A 15006-nucleotide genomic window follows, 5' to 3' on the forward strand; every position below is an offset into this window, starting at 1 on the left:
TATTAAAAAATTTTGCAAAAGCTTTTAAAAATTAAATAAAATTTGTTTCCAAAAGCTTAAAATGTTGCAAAAAATTTAATTTTTCTGCATTTTACATTAAAAGCTTTTGGTTAAAGTTTAAATTTAATAAGATATTTATTTGAAATATCTTATTAAACTTCTTTAGAATTTAAATAAATTTCTTCTGTAAAATCTCATAATGTTGAACGAATTGGCAATTTTTATATATTATTTAAAAACATTTTGGTTAAAATTGTTAATATTTGAGATTTTAAATAAAAGCTTATAAACGTCAAGTAAAATGTGTCTATAAAATTTTATAATGCTGTAGAAATTTGAGATATTTGAATATTATTTAAAGAACTTTTGATTGAAATTCTAAAATTAGAATATTTTTTGGAAAAGCTTTTTTATTTTAAACAAAGTTTCCTTTAAACTTGTTTAAAATATGACAAAGCTTTAAATGTTGTTTAAAAAACTTTCGGTTGAAACCTTAAAAAAAGCAGTTTTAAATAAAAATATCGTTAAAAGACTATAGATAATTTGGTTTAACCACCTGGACATTTTTAGATGATATTTTATAAGCTTTTGGTTAAATTTGTCAGCTTTTAAAATTTAAATAATTTTTTGTAAGAGCTTATAATCAAACTTTTAAATATTAAATAGGTTTCAGAAAAAAAGCTTTTAAAGTTTTTAATATTTTCAAATATTGAACAAAAAAGTAAATGTTATTCTTAAAGCTTTAAAAGCTTTTGCTAAAATTTACATGTTGAAAAATTAAAAAATTTTATTAAAAAGATTTATTAATCTTTATAAATAACTTTATAAATGTTTTAAAATCTAGAAATTGTAAAATGAAGCTTTAAAATTCCAGATAAAAACTAGGTATTAGTAAATAAAGTAAATATATTTACATGAAGACATGAGAGGTTTAGCTTTGAATTTAAAACTTAAAGCTTCTTTAAATAATTCTTTATAAAATGTGTTAATTTATCTAATACATATTATATGAATTAGAAAATGTGGTCCGAGAATAGCAAATTTTACAGGCAATTTTAATGTCACTGTAGGTATAAATAATTGGGGTTTAAAAAGAAAAAAATCATAATTGTTAAAAAATATTGTCATAAAAAATATCACTTTCACTTTACTTTTTGTTTACTCTCTATTTCTTGTTCTCTATCTCTCTCTGTCACTCTATATATCATTAAAAATAAATGTTGTTCATATTTTTTTGGTATTTAATTCTTTAGTATGTAAAATGCTTTAATGTATCCTTTGTAAAAGTGTCCTTTCCTACGTATAAAAGCTAATAACTGTTTTTAGTAAAAAGATTTTTAATAAAGCTAAATAAGCTTAACAAACACAAAACTTATAAACCATGTACTATACATTAATTAATAATTATATTTTCTTCTTATCTTTTTTATTTAACACAGTCTGTTCACCTTCGCCTTGTGAATCTCTGGGCACCATTACTGATGAGGAATCGGCACATTTCACCGAAATCGAAGAAGAAGAGGAACCACCCACACCCATCAATGAGTCCCGGGAAAAACTATTCCCCTCCTCTAGCGGCTCCGCTACGCCCACACCGCAAAATCTTAGTTTCGGTTATCCATTTGCCAGCAAATTGGATGAATTTAATGGCAGCAGCATGAATTTGCAACAGCGTTCTTTGAAATCGTATCTTCATACATTCGATCGTAGAAATTCGGATACAAATTATTTGCTGGGCAGAAGATCGTCGGGAGAACGTGTCAATTTGGCGGATGAGATTAAGAAATTATCCGATCATTTGTTAATGTTGGCCGAAATTAATACTAAATTTAGCAAAGATGGCAAACAACAGGGCGAAGAGGCAGAAGGCCAAGACAAAGAGGAGAAAAAAGCCAAGAAACCTAAAGAAACGGGTGCTGAAAAGAAATCATCCACGAAAACTTCAACTTCCTCTAAAACAAAAGACAGCAGTGGTGAGAGTAAGTCTGCTAAAGTGAGCAGCAAAACCAGCAGCACATCTACCAGCTCTAGTAAAACTTCGGAAAATTCAATGACAACTAGCACCACCATTACATCATCATCCTCGACTTCTTCCTCTGCAACAACTACTAGCAGTTTCTTTAGTAATTTAAATCCCGGCAAAAGTCGGACTAGTACTTTATCGTGGCGTCTGCAGCAGTCCATTGAAGAAACTCCCAAATTGAATACCAACAGCTGGTCCAATAAATCAGTTGAAGCCAGCAGTTCCACAACTACCACCAAAAAGTCCTCAGTCAGCACTATTTCAACGGGAAATGCTAAAACCTCTAATGAACACAAATTCAATGAGGCAGCCAGCATAAGAAGAGCCAAATTCCGCATCAATCAAATGAGCCGTGATGTACCCATTGGCCTGCCCGACACTCATCAGACCGTCAACCTAGAAGAGGCCGCCAACAATACCAAAGATTGTCTGCTACATTTGTTGGAGAAGTATAATGACACCAAGACACGCAATCCCCTGGGACGCCACCAGAGCATCAGTGTCGACTGCAATGTGCGCGATAATTTGGAATATCGTTCCATGAGCTCTATCAATGCTTTCTTTCAAAGACACAACAATAATGGCGACATGGTGAAACAATTGCAGGCCCAATTAAAGGAAAAAACTGGTGATTCATAATGGAGCAAACTAAATACAGCAACGTGTTGTTCAAGAATATTAATTTTGCATGAATAAATTCCTAGTCTTTAATAGTTTAATTGAAATATAATGCTCAAATGAAGAAAAAAATCCCAAAAAAAAGTTATTTAATGCTTAAGCAAATCTTACAATTTTATTTTTTTGTTAATTAAATATTTTATTTATTATTTATTTTAGTTAGATTTGTAAATAATAATGGAATGATTTATTAATAAAGAATATGTGAATTTAAAAGAGTGGCGATGTTTTGTTATTTAAAACATTTGATTAGAAATTCTAAATTGAAGCCACCGGTTCGAATCAAATTTTACTTTTCCAATTCATTCCAAAAAGTAGATTTTTCGGACTTAGTCGCTTTTTTCCGCCGCCGCCAATGTTATCTAATGTTTGCCGCCGTGGCTGACAAATCTATATCGGCTACGGTCTCTTAATGATGTCGTCAAAAAATTATAAAATAAAAATGCTACTTACCTTTTTCAAGCCATGTCACAAATTACAGCATCTTGCTCACTAAACTTCATTTTATATACTTATGTATTAATAAAATAAAAGATTTATAAAACAATTTTATTGCAATTATAATTATTTAATTGTTTATTATGATTTTGCACTAGCGATTTTAATGACGACCAAGCCTTGACTGAATCTCTGCTCATCAACGAGAAAAAAAATGTATTGTTTACATTTGAGCCAAGGCGAATTCATACAAGGTGGTAAATTCGCCTTGATTTGAGCCTTGTGTCGCCCAGGCATAGAAAAGTTAATGCGATAGTACTTTTAGATACTATTTCATATTAAAAAGTACTCGTACTTCAGCAACTAATATGATTATTATTTTCAAATAATTTTGCAATATTTTATTTAAAGATACAAGACTCTGAATTTATTCAGTTCGATATAATCGTAAGCGGTCAATCTTCTTTCATAGTAGTTTCTATAGTACTCTTTTTTCCATACCTGATGTCGCCATATTAGTCTTTTGAACATACTAAATGGTTTGTGAATCTGCTAAATGTAGCAAAGACAAAATATTTAATGAATTGACTACATAATTTTGTTTATTTTGAAAAATTATTATTGGATTTCGTTGAATATGACATTTATTTTGGAATGGCAACTCCCAAATATGCAATTTATAAATTCTAATGGAATACATTGGATATGGCAACTGTATTTAAAAGGTTTTTTATGAATCCTATAAGATTTTTTGATATTTGGTGATGTTTTTTATACCCTTCACCTTCGTGAGAAGGGTTATGCATATAAGTTTGTCATTCCGTTTGTAATTTCCACAATATAATTTTCCGACCCCATAAAGTATATATATTCTGGATCCTTATAGATAGCGGAGTCGATTAAGCCATGCCCGTCTGTCAGTTGAAATCAATTTTCTGAAGACCCCAGATATCTTCGGGATCCAAATCTTCAATAATTCTGTCAGACATGCTTTCGAGAAGTTTGCTATTTAAAATCGGTCCACAAATGGCTGAGATATGAGGAAAAAACCAGGACAACCTCGATTTTTGACCTATTTTTGACCAATATCTGGATTACTAAGTCATTAATATAGACAATATGGATATCTAATGATAGATATTTCAAAGACCTTCGCAATGACGTATATAAAACCATAGTAAGTAGGACCTACAATGGGTCAAAATCGGAAAAAATATTTTTTAACCCGAATTTTTTTTTTCACAAAAAGTTTTTTTAAAACAAAAAATTTGAAAACTTAAAAAAAAAAAAAAAATTCAAAAAATTTTTTTTTCCAAAAAATGAAAAAACTGCAAAAAAAAATTGATTTACCTAAAAATATTTAAAATTTTTATTTTGAAGTATAATTTGGTGAATGGTATATAAGATTCGGCACAGCCGAATATAGCTCTCTTACTTGTTTCTTTAATATATACCCCCTGTCACAGAATTTAATTTCGATAGAAAGTGGAATTATGTAATTCCTTTTTTTGGTTTATCCGAAATATTGAAATGAAAATTTAGTTTTTTAACCAAAAAGCATTTTTGCTGGAAAGCAAGTGTAATTCAAGCCTTGAATTGTAGCTGTAATTACACTTTATATCAATAGAATTCTCCAGTCTAAAGGATACATAAAATCAAGCAATATGTTTTTTATATTTAAAATATTAATTTTTTTTAAATATTTTTCAAGTTTAAAACATAATTAAATTTGCATTCAAGTCAAATTCCATTAAAATGTTCAAGTGCTTGAATTATTAGGTCTTTGAAATCAATACAAATGTAAGTATACTAGAAAACGCCTTGTTTAATGGGGAACTTACCTACAAATATATTTTGATTTTTTGATTTTTAAATATTTAATTAAAGTACATATCGATGGCTTAATACAAAAAAGGTGTAACTGATTTTTCTTTTTTCAAAAATATCAATGAAAAAAGGCTGATATTAAATAACTTCATTAAAATAAAAAATAAATTTTAAATGAAAAATAAAATATGATGTCTCTTCGTATTAAAAATTGCATTAAAACTTATTTTGTGTCTAAAATTTTATTTTGTGTCTAAGTTTTTTCCTTCTCTTGTAAAGTAACAAAAATTCGAGTTACACCTTTTTTATATTAAGCCATCGATATATTCCATTGTTTTTCTTAGCTAAATGTTTTTATTAAAAATTCACATAAAAAACAAAAACTAAATATATTTTTTAAAATTAAAAAAAAAATAATAAACAAGATCATAAAACAAAAACACAGCAAGAGTTTTGAACAAAAAACAATTTGAAAATTACACAAATTTAAAATTAAAGTTTATCAAATACCAAAACAAAACAACACAAACTTAAAAACAAAATAAAAATAACTGTTTAAAGAAAATATTAATTGAATTGAAAAGAAATTGATTTATTTGAGGTTAAGGTTAAGGTTCTCAAAATGAAAAATAAGAAATCAAATTAAAAAAAATGAACTTAGTAATCTTCATATAAATTTTGAAACATAAAATGAGATGCGAAGAATTGCTATTCAATTTTTATATGGAAATCGTTGGAGTATTGTTTCAAATTACTTATGACGCTCCCTTGAGAATTGAGGTTACGTTTAAAAAAAAATATTTATTTTATATAGAATTTCAATATTTTTCAATATAATGGTAAACATTTTATACAAAATTAATAAAGTATTCAAAAATATTAAATTTATATAAAAAATTTTGTTGCATGTAGAGTGAGAAAATCTTAAAATTTCCTTAGTTATATACTTAATTTGTCAAATATTATCTATTATACATAAACTACATATTACTTTGAGATCGGTTTCTATACGCCAGCAATCAAGTAGAAGATAGGACTGGGGCCAAATTACGGCATTCGATATCTAGTAAAATTGATCGTAATTTTCTTATTTGAGATTATGACATTCGACATCGAGCAAGAAATTTAGTACATTTTATCATAATTTCGATATCGAAATCATTTTTCGATACGATAGCTCATTCGATCACGAATGCGGTAATTTGGACCCTGGGTTTTGATATATACTTGTGAGGTTATGTTTGAAATATTTTCAAAATAATAGTTTTAATTTTAATGTATGTATATACAGTTTACTATTTTCATTAAAAAGCTTGAGAAGTTATATTTCTTTGAGTATCCAAGTAATTTATTAAAATATTTTTTTGAGGTTAAGTTTGAAAAAAATTTCTTTCACTCAATGAAATCACTTTTAGTTTTCTGTGAAAATAGAATTGATATTTGTTAGTATATGTATCTTTTTTAATCTGTTACTTTAACAAAAATGATGGGTTGATTATTTTAATACATTTTCATTCGAATTTAAAAGTAATCTAGCCGCCAATCTATACAAAAAGTAGATTTTAATTTAAAAATCTGTATTTCTTTAAATATAAACCGTTTGGACGTGATTAGTAACTCAATTACCAGTAAATCGTTTAGCTACCATTACAATAAGTTGAGTTTAAAAAAATAAAAAATAATAAAACCGCTTACTTTACATTTCTAAAGCTTTTCTGAATCAACTGATTAAACAGACATACTTCCACAACGTCTCAGTTGTCTAAAACGAATGGGAACTGAGATAGTCCACCCTGGTGCCGAATTACCGCATTCGATATCCAGTAAAATTTATCGTTATTTTCATATTTGAAATTAAGGCATTTGATATCGAACAAGCAATATTATAATTATTTTTCGATACGACACTCTATCGTATCGAATGCGGTAATTCGGCCCCTGTTCTATATACCGAATCCAAGTAACGTTTTCTTTTTTAATAGAAAATCGTGCTATTTGTTTATTTACTCGAAAGTAAAACGAGTAAATCACGTGGATTTAAAAACGAAAACGTTTCTACGATTCGGTTTACTGAATTATGCAATTTTCTTACATTGTTATTAATTTCTTACATGTGTTATTAATGAAAATTTTCAATAACAAAAATTTACAAAATACTGTAATTAAATGTAAGTAAAAATAAATTTTCTATTGTAAAATATTTTATTTAATTCAATTTGAGCTCAATTCACTAAAATCTTAATTTGGAATTCAAAAACGTCAGCCATTCATTCCCAAAAATTTAATTTTACAGCCCAATTATGAATAAAAATTCCTAGGTGTTTTTTCCTATTGAATTTGAATAGGAAAAATTGGAAAAGGGAAAAATACTCCCGGGGAATTTTTATTCATAATTGTGCTTATAAGCTTTATTCAAAGACTTTTATTTAATCCATAACATAATTCATTCAAGCTTTGAATTATTAAATTTTAGTTAATTCAAATCCAATTTTAAAGTTATTTTGTAGAGGATTTAAATTAAAGAAAATTTCAATGATTAGGAATTAATTCTATAAAGAATGAATTCTCAATTGAAGTACAAAGGAATTAAGCCTATGAATTAATGAATTCGGGAACGGAATGGTTAAGAAATAAAATTTAATTTGATTTTGAAAATGGAATTAAGAACTTAATCAGATTCTTTTCAGTTGTATATTATATGTAGGTTTAGCCTAAATTGAAACAGTTTTTTATTATTATTTATAGATTTTAAGTTTTTATTATGGTTTAAATGTATGTATTTTAGATCTTTTTTCAATTTTGAGGTTATATATTTTTTTTAAGAATTGTTTTGTGGTTGTTTGTTCTTTTGTATTTTATAATATATATTTATAAGTTTTAAGCTACAGCTAAAAAAATATGTATGAATGATTTAAAAAAAATAAATGAGAAAGGAAATTGTAGTTAAATGGATTAGATGCTTGTATGTTTAAGGATGTATGTATGTTTAATTTGTAATATATATGCAAAGTTTTGGAGTGAAATGACATGAAATGCAAATGAATTTAAAAACTAAACTAAAAATAAAGTTTTACAAAAGTAATAATAAAATGTATACAATTAAAAAAATATAAAGAAAATTACAAGTTATTTTTATATACCTAAATTATTATATATGCAAATACAAATAGTTGTAGGTATATAAAATATAAATTAAGGTAAGATGATTTCAATTAAGGCTCTGCCTAAATTAAGTGGGGGCGCTAAAGGGTTTAAAAAATAAAATTTACAAAAAAAAGTTTTGAGTTTTCAAAAAAATAAAAATCTGTGGTTTAAAGTCTTTAAATAATTTTAAAGACCTTAAAGCAGAGATTTAGTTTGAAAGATTTTCAACAACAAACAATTTCCAGTCAAATTTAAAATAAAAAAGAAAATAAATTTTAAATTTATGAGAAATTATTTGTAATTTTTAAAAATAAAAACCAGTAAAAGAAATTCTTATAATTAGAATTTCTGTAAACTGGTTTTTATGAAGAGGCCTTAGTTTTTAACATTTATTAAAGGTTTATAAAACAAATATTGTTTATAAACCTTTGCTAAGTTTAAACTTAAGGAGATAACACTGGTTTTGGCTAGTGTTAGTTTATCATAAGGAAATGTAGTTATAATTACAAGGTTTGTACTTCAATTTTGTAGCAAAGAAAAAAAAAATTCCTTAGCTTTTAAACCTAATTAAAATTTTATATCTATAGCCACAAAATTAGCTTTTTTCTATACAGCAAGAAAAAATGGTAAAATTGTGGTTATTTTTTAAGGCAATATAAAAGTTGTCATAAATTTAAAAGTTTTTTATATAAAGAAAGTTTCAATTTAAAGGTTAGTGAAAGATTTCTTTGAAGAAACTTTTCAAAAAGCTTTAAATTTTATAGAATTAAAAAAATTCCAATTTGTTTTTGGTTAAAAAATAAAATTTACAAACAATTTAAAGGTTAAAGAAACATTTCTTTTTTAAGAAACCTTTCAAAAAGCTTTAAATTATTTGTTTTGAGAAAAAAGATATTGACATTTTTTTTTTTTTGGAAATTTGTTAAATTTAAATTCATATTAAATGCAATATGTTTTTTTTTAAAGAAATTTTTGGTTAATTAGTTAGGGATAGCTAGTGAAGGTTGGTTGAAAGAGGGGCTGGGGGGGTCTCTTACAAACTAAACTATATACTAATTTGTTTAATAACTAATAACTTAGTTTATGGCATTTTGTTTAATCATTTTGCTTTTTTGCTGTGTTTTTTTTAAAGTTATGTTTAAAAGTAAAGAAAAAATTAAAACTTTTTTCTTTACTTTTTTTAAAAAAATCTTATGAAATATAAAATTATAATTTAGTTATTATAAAAATACAAAGTTATTTAGTAAAAATTAAGCATAAATTTCAGTTTTAGTTTTTTGTTTTTTTTGTAATAAAAACTAATTATGACGCTGTGTTCTTACAGAAAAATGCGCTGCTATGCTGTTGGCATTGACAGCATGGTTGAAATGTGATGCAGAAGATGATGACGCTGAAGAGGATCCAGAAGAGGTACGCATACGCTTAGCAGGAGATACTTTTTTGGGTGTTTGAGCCAAACGTTTGCGTTCTTTCATGTATTCTAAAAATAAACAAAAAGAGAAAATAGAGAAATTAATAAATTGTTATTGTACATTAACAGAAAAATCCTGCAGCATGTGATAAAAGAGAAAGGTCATTGTTCTTTTTTGTTTCCTATTTCTAATAAGAAATTTATTCTTTGTTTTTTGGTTACTTTCCCTTTTCTGTTTTGAGTTTTCATCCCTGTGAAACAGGATTCTTAGGGGAGAGCATCCCTAAATAATTGTGTGTGTTGTTTTAGTAATTATTTACCCAACCTCTCAAACAAAAACATGTAGGAAAAAGGTGGTGTTTCTGAAACTGTTATTGATCTTGGTGTGGCACGCGTTTAGCACAGGACTTTGGAAATAAATCAAACAAGCTAGACACTCTAAGGTAAAATTAAAAAAAGATAAACCCTTAAAATCGTTAAAGGGGATAAAAACAGGATTGCTTGATCATTAAACTAAAGAAATGACTTACACAAATTAAAAATAACTACTAAATGTTATTAACATAGAAGAAAAACCCAAAAGTTTTCTAAAACATTAAATTAATAGTTAAATTAACAAATTGTAAGATTTTTTAAAACAAAACTGCAATTTTAAAAAAATATTTCAACCTAACCTCAAAATTTTGTTTCAAATTAATTGCTTATTTCTCATAATTTATTATATTTACAATAACTAATTTTGTATGCAGTTAAAGAAAATAATTATTTTATTATTACAAAGTTGTAAAAACTTAAACATTTCTAACATTTTCTATGAAATTTTAAACATTTCAAAACCTAACCTCAAAAATAAAATTTTTCAAAAATCAATTTTTAAAGAGTTTAATATATTTTTAACAATTTTAAACACCTAAATTTTATTAAAATCATAAAATAACATAAAAATGTTTAAGAAAAGAAAAATTTTGTTAAACCTTTTTTGCTAATTAATTATAAATCATTCAAATCCTGTTAAATATTTAATTCATTTTATAAAAATAGCAAAATTACAGAAATATTTAACTATTTCTAAAGAATTTGAAAATTTTTAAAAAACTAACCTCAAAATTTATTTTTTCATTTGAGAAATTTCCATATTTTTATATTGAAGATTAAATCATAACTAAATTGCTTTTTATTTAAATTATTTAAGAACTATTTAAATTAAACGGAATTTCTGTAACACTTAAAAACAAAGAAATGTAAACTAATTTAAATGATTACATTATAAAATGAACTCAAAGTGACACATCTTGTAAAACAGATTTGTTTAAAATAATAAAACCAAAAGAAAACAGCAGCCGAATTTGATATGAAAAAAAACGTTTTAAATTTCCTAAAATGCGGGTCAATAAAAAACATTCAAATATACGTTATTCCAAATTATAGCAAAACAAATGACAAAAATTTTGAAAAACTAAACAAAATTTATGGCACGTGTGTTATCAAACTAAAGATCATTCAAATTACTAGAAAAAAACATCCACAATCAAGATATGGGTTATAAAAAAAGAAAAACTTACAGCTGTTATGATCAAACATCTAACATTTTCCCTTTTAGCAAAATTTTCATTTATAAATGCAGATCATCAATAGTTACAAGGGATGTTTGTAAACTCATTAAACACGCAAAACTTAAAACCCATAAAGGTAGGTAATATTTTATACATATGGGGGTTCATTTATTACAACCAAAATGATCACAGCTGTGACCGTCTAGTCCTCTAAAAATCAAACACTTGTGCTTTATTTTTTGTTTTCAATGCCAGCCGAAATCAACCCCTTTTGTTTAACATATCTGGCATGAAATCAGGTTTTGATTTTTTTCAAAACCATTATAATATACCTATAATTATCTAGAACGGAAGTTATTTTAATCAAAAGCTAAACAAAACTAAAAAAAAAAATCAAACCGCAAATTGAAACTAAAGCCAGGACTAAAAAAGGCGTGTTTGATTTAACAATTGTTTAAACTCTCCTACTACATGGCAAGTTTTAATTATACATACTGAAATAGAAGTTTTATTATGTTTTGTCCGTTAAAAATGAGTATGAAACCATGACGAAAAATCTTTTGCTTTGTTTAGGGGGTGAATTTATTGATTGATCTACATACTATATGTTCATATAGTTGGGTTGGGTTGTGTTTGCATGTGAAATGTAAATAAAAATAACGTACAATTCCCACAATTGCCAGAAGCTCTGGGCCAATATAATTTCTCTATTTGAAACAAGTGTTTCGCTGAGTAACGAGGAAATTGGCTTTTATGGTTAAAATTTAAGGCTTGATTGCATTTTGTAATGGTGGGAAAGTGGGTAAATTTTCATTCTTTTTTTTTTCTTCCTAAAATGAATGTGATATAATAACAGGAAGTTGATTTGATAACAGTTTAAAATTCACCAAACAAAAATTAAGAACAGTTAATATTTTTCGAATATTTCCCAAGAATTTTTATAGTTTTTTCTGCAAATTTTCAAAATGAAAATAAAATTGGATTAAATTGAAATTTTCATTATTTAACTAAATTTTTTAACAAACAGAGATAATGTTCTAAAAGTTTTAAACAAAATTTAAAGATTTTTAAACAATTTTCCAAAATATTTTCTTCTTTTTTACTGAAATTTTCCAGATTATTAGAAAATTGATTTGATTACCTAGAAACTTTAATTTTACAACTAAATTTTAACCTAATCAAAAAGTTTTAATAAAATTCTAAAAATTTCTAACATTTCTTTACAGTTTTTGGCCAAATTTTGAAAATTATTATGAAATGGATTTGTTTAACCTAAAAATTTCCTAATTTTGTTAGCATTCTAAGCGAAAGCAATCTAATTTTGGTTTCCCAAATCAGTTTTCTTTCGCTTAGAATGCCAACGAAATCTTTCATTCGATATTGTGAAACAGTCTATAAATTTTAAACAAACAAAAATAATGTTTTGCATAATCTAACAGTTTTAAGGAAAATTTTAAACACATTTTTAAACATTTCTGTGGAAATTTTTAAAATATTTTTATATTTTTCTTATTAACCTACATTTTTCCCAAACTTCTAGAATAAACACTTTCTCTAACAATAACATTTCCCCATTTTCATCACATAACTAAATTTAAATCTAAGCCACAATAGTTTTTTTAGTTGGATATTTCTCCACTTACCTGTTATTTTGGGTTGTCTTTTGCGCAATTGTGTTTTGCGGGGCACTGCCAATGAGGTTTCAGCATTATTGGGACCAGCGGGAACTTTGAAAACCACCATTGATTCATCTTGTGAATCATCGCAGGAATCTGTATCGGTGGCTGACTGGGATATATTGAAATTATTTTCACGATCGGCACGTTCTTCCATTAACATTTCCATGTGGCTTTTGGGTGCAGGGGTAGCGGCTAAAGGTCTGACATGGGCGGCCCGTGTTAAAGTGTACATTTCGGGAGCAATGCCACTTTCTTGTGAGGAAACACGTTCCCATATATATTGAGGATTGGCAGTTAATGGAGAGCCATTGCGAAAATCAAATCCCCACTTCTTGGCAGCCTTCTCTTGGTGTTTTTCTAATTCCTCATTGAAGATTCTTTAATAAAAAATAATAACACATAGGTAAATAGTTAGTTTAGTGGTTTTAATATTTAAAAAACTTATAACAATATTATGGGAAAAGAAAACTTACTTGTTGGTTTCAATGGGGTTGGCTGGTCCAAAGAGATCTCTTTTGATGCGATTCAATTGACGGCCACAGGAAAGATTTGCTCTCATGGCATGAGGACTTGAGGTCATTTTGCAGAACTCATTAAGCATAGGATTCAAAACACGAGCAGCCGACATTTTTATGATTATTTTATTAATATCTTTTTTGTAATATTATTATTATTGTTTAGATGTTTTATTTGTAGTTATTAATAACCTTCACTTGTTTTTGTCTGTTTTTTTCTATATTTTTGTTCAGTTCTCCAACTTATTCACTTTTATGTATGTTTTTTTTTTATTTATTTGCGTCTTTTGCTTATGGCAACTGTCAAAAATTTGGCGCCAAAATAACTGACAATTTCCCCACTTTGTGTAGAAAATAAAAGCTTTTTGCTCCACCTCAACCCAGTACAGTTGCTCCAATAAACAACACAACACACAAAAACAAATTCTGTTGTATTTTCTTCTTTCTTTCTTCTCACAAACAATAGATGAAGTGAGGTTAGGTAGAGTTAATTATTTGTTAAATAAATTGTTTATAGACTTTATTTTATTTAAATTTGTTGTTAATTAATATTATTAATTAAATTTATTCAATAGTTTTTAAGTTTTTGTAGTAAAATGTATATTTTTTAGGAAATTTTCTGGTCGTCACTCTCTTGTTTATGTTATACACTCGTATTTTTATTATTTTTGTCTATTGTGAATTGTTGAAAAGCTTTTTTTGTAACAGTGTTGTTGTTTGTGTTTAGTTTTAATAAAAACTTTTTTCTTTAGCTTTTGTTGTTTTAATTGTTTTTATTTAGTTCACGGTTGTATTTTTATTATACTACACTTTGTTATTAAGTTAATAATATAAATTTGTTTATATTTTTTTTCAAGAAAATAATATAAATTTTTAAACAATTTCAAAGTATTTATAATATTGCGTGATTCTTATTTAAACACAGTTTTCACTCGTATGAATATAAGACGTTTAGATGTTTACTGGCTGAGTAGTCTCTCTTAACTAAATTATAATGACCTCACTAGAGCTCTACTATGCTAACGAACGAAGCTAATGCAATGTGATGAAAAACATACACATCTACTACTAACAACAACAACTAACACACAAGGCAGCATAAAACCAGGCAGAGCAGCGGCAGCATGAGCAAAACAAAGCAGCAGCATAAAAGAAACTAAATAAAAACAAGCAAAGAGCAGTAGTAGGTAGAAAAAATAAACATTAAAAGTAAAAAAAATAAAAGTAAACATTAACACACACGTATAAACGTACACCCTGGCAACAACAAATAAATAGTGGTGGTGGATTTTTTTCATGTATCTTTAACAAAAGAAGACCAATTTGAATTTAACATTATCATCAAGGCGAATTAATACAAGGTGGTGTTAGTTCTACAAAAACAACGATTGGTCTTAACAAATGTCAAAAAACCAAAATGAAAAATTTAACAAATAAGTATTTAAACTTAATATAGTGTAGATAATTGAATAATGAGGGCTTTACTTATTTATGTAAACAATAAATATTTTGTTAATAAGCTTAGAATATGTAGATATTTAAATATAAAAACAAGATTTGACAATTGTTAGAACCAAAATGCGAAAAAAAAAATTATCAGCTGTTTGACTGACTCCACCTTGTATAAATTCGCCTTGATTATCATGTAATAACTTAACAGTGCCCTGCACAGTTGCTTAGTTTAGGTACCAAAATTAAGTATTTTCTGTTATTTAACAGAAACAAGCCCATTTGATCA

At 26.6% G+C, this 15006-nt stretch overlaps 2 protein-coding genes across 3 annotated transcripts in view; one reads left to right on the forward strand and one right to left on the reverse strand.

The window, feature by feature from the left end:
• The window catches only part of sqa (spaghetti-squash activator), a 91944-nt gene extending 89027 nt beyond the window's left edge, over nt 1-2917 (forward strand). For both annotated transcript variants that reach the window (XM_065510840.1, XM_065510841.1), the window contains exon 10: nt 1440-2917. In XM_065510840.1, the coding sequence (XP_065366912.1) occupies nt 1440-2662 (1223 nt within the window). In that variant the 3' untranslated portion in view covers nt 2663-2917. The remainder of the gene's footprint in view (nt 1-1439) is intronic.
• Nucleotides 2918-9377: 6460 nt separating this feature from the next.
• Nucleotides 9378-13782, reverse strand: dap (dacapo). Its single transcript, XM_065513917.1, has 3 exons — nt 13227-13782; nt 12718-13130; nt 9378-9590 (listed from the first exon to the last, which is right to left on the reverse strand). The coding sequence occupies exons 1-3, from the start codon at nt 13379-13381 to the stop codon at nt 9409-9411; spliced, it is 750 nt and encodes a 249-aa protein (XP_065369989.1). The 5' UTR covers nt 13382-13782; the 3' UTR covers nt 9378-9408.
• Between the last annotated feature and the right edge of the window lie 1224 nt (nt 13783-15006).

This window comes from Calliphora vicina, chromosome 5 (assembly GCF_958450345.1).
Source record: "Calliphora vicina chromosome 5, idCalVici1.1, whole genome shotgun sequence".
In the NCBI taxonomy this organism is placed as follows: domain Eukaryota; kingdom Metazoa; phylum Arthropoda; class Insecta; order Diptera; family Calliphoridae; genus Calliphora; species Calliphora vicina.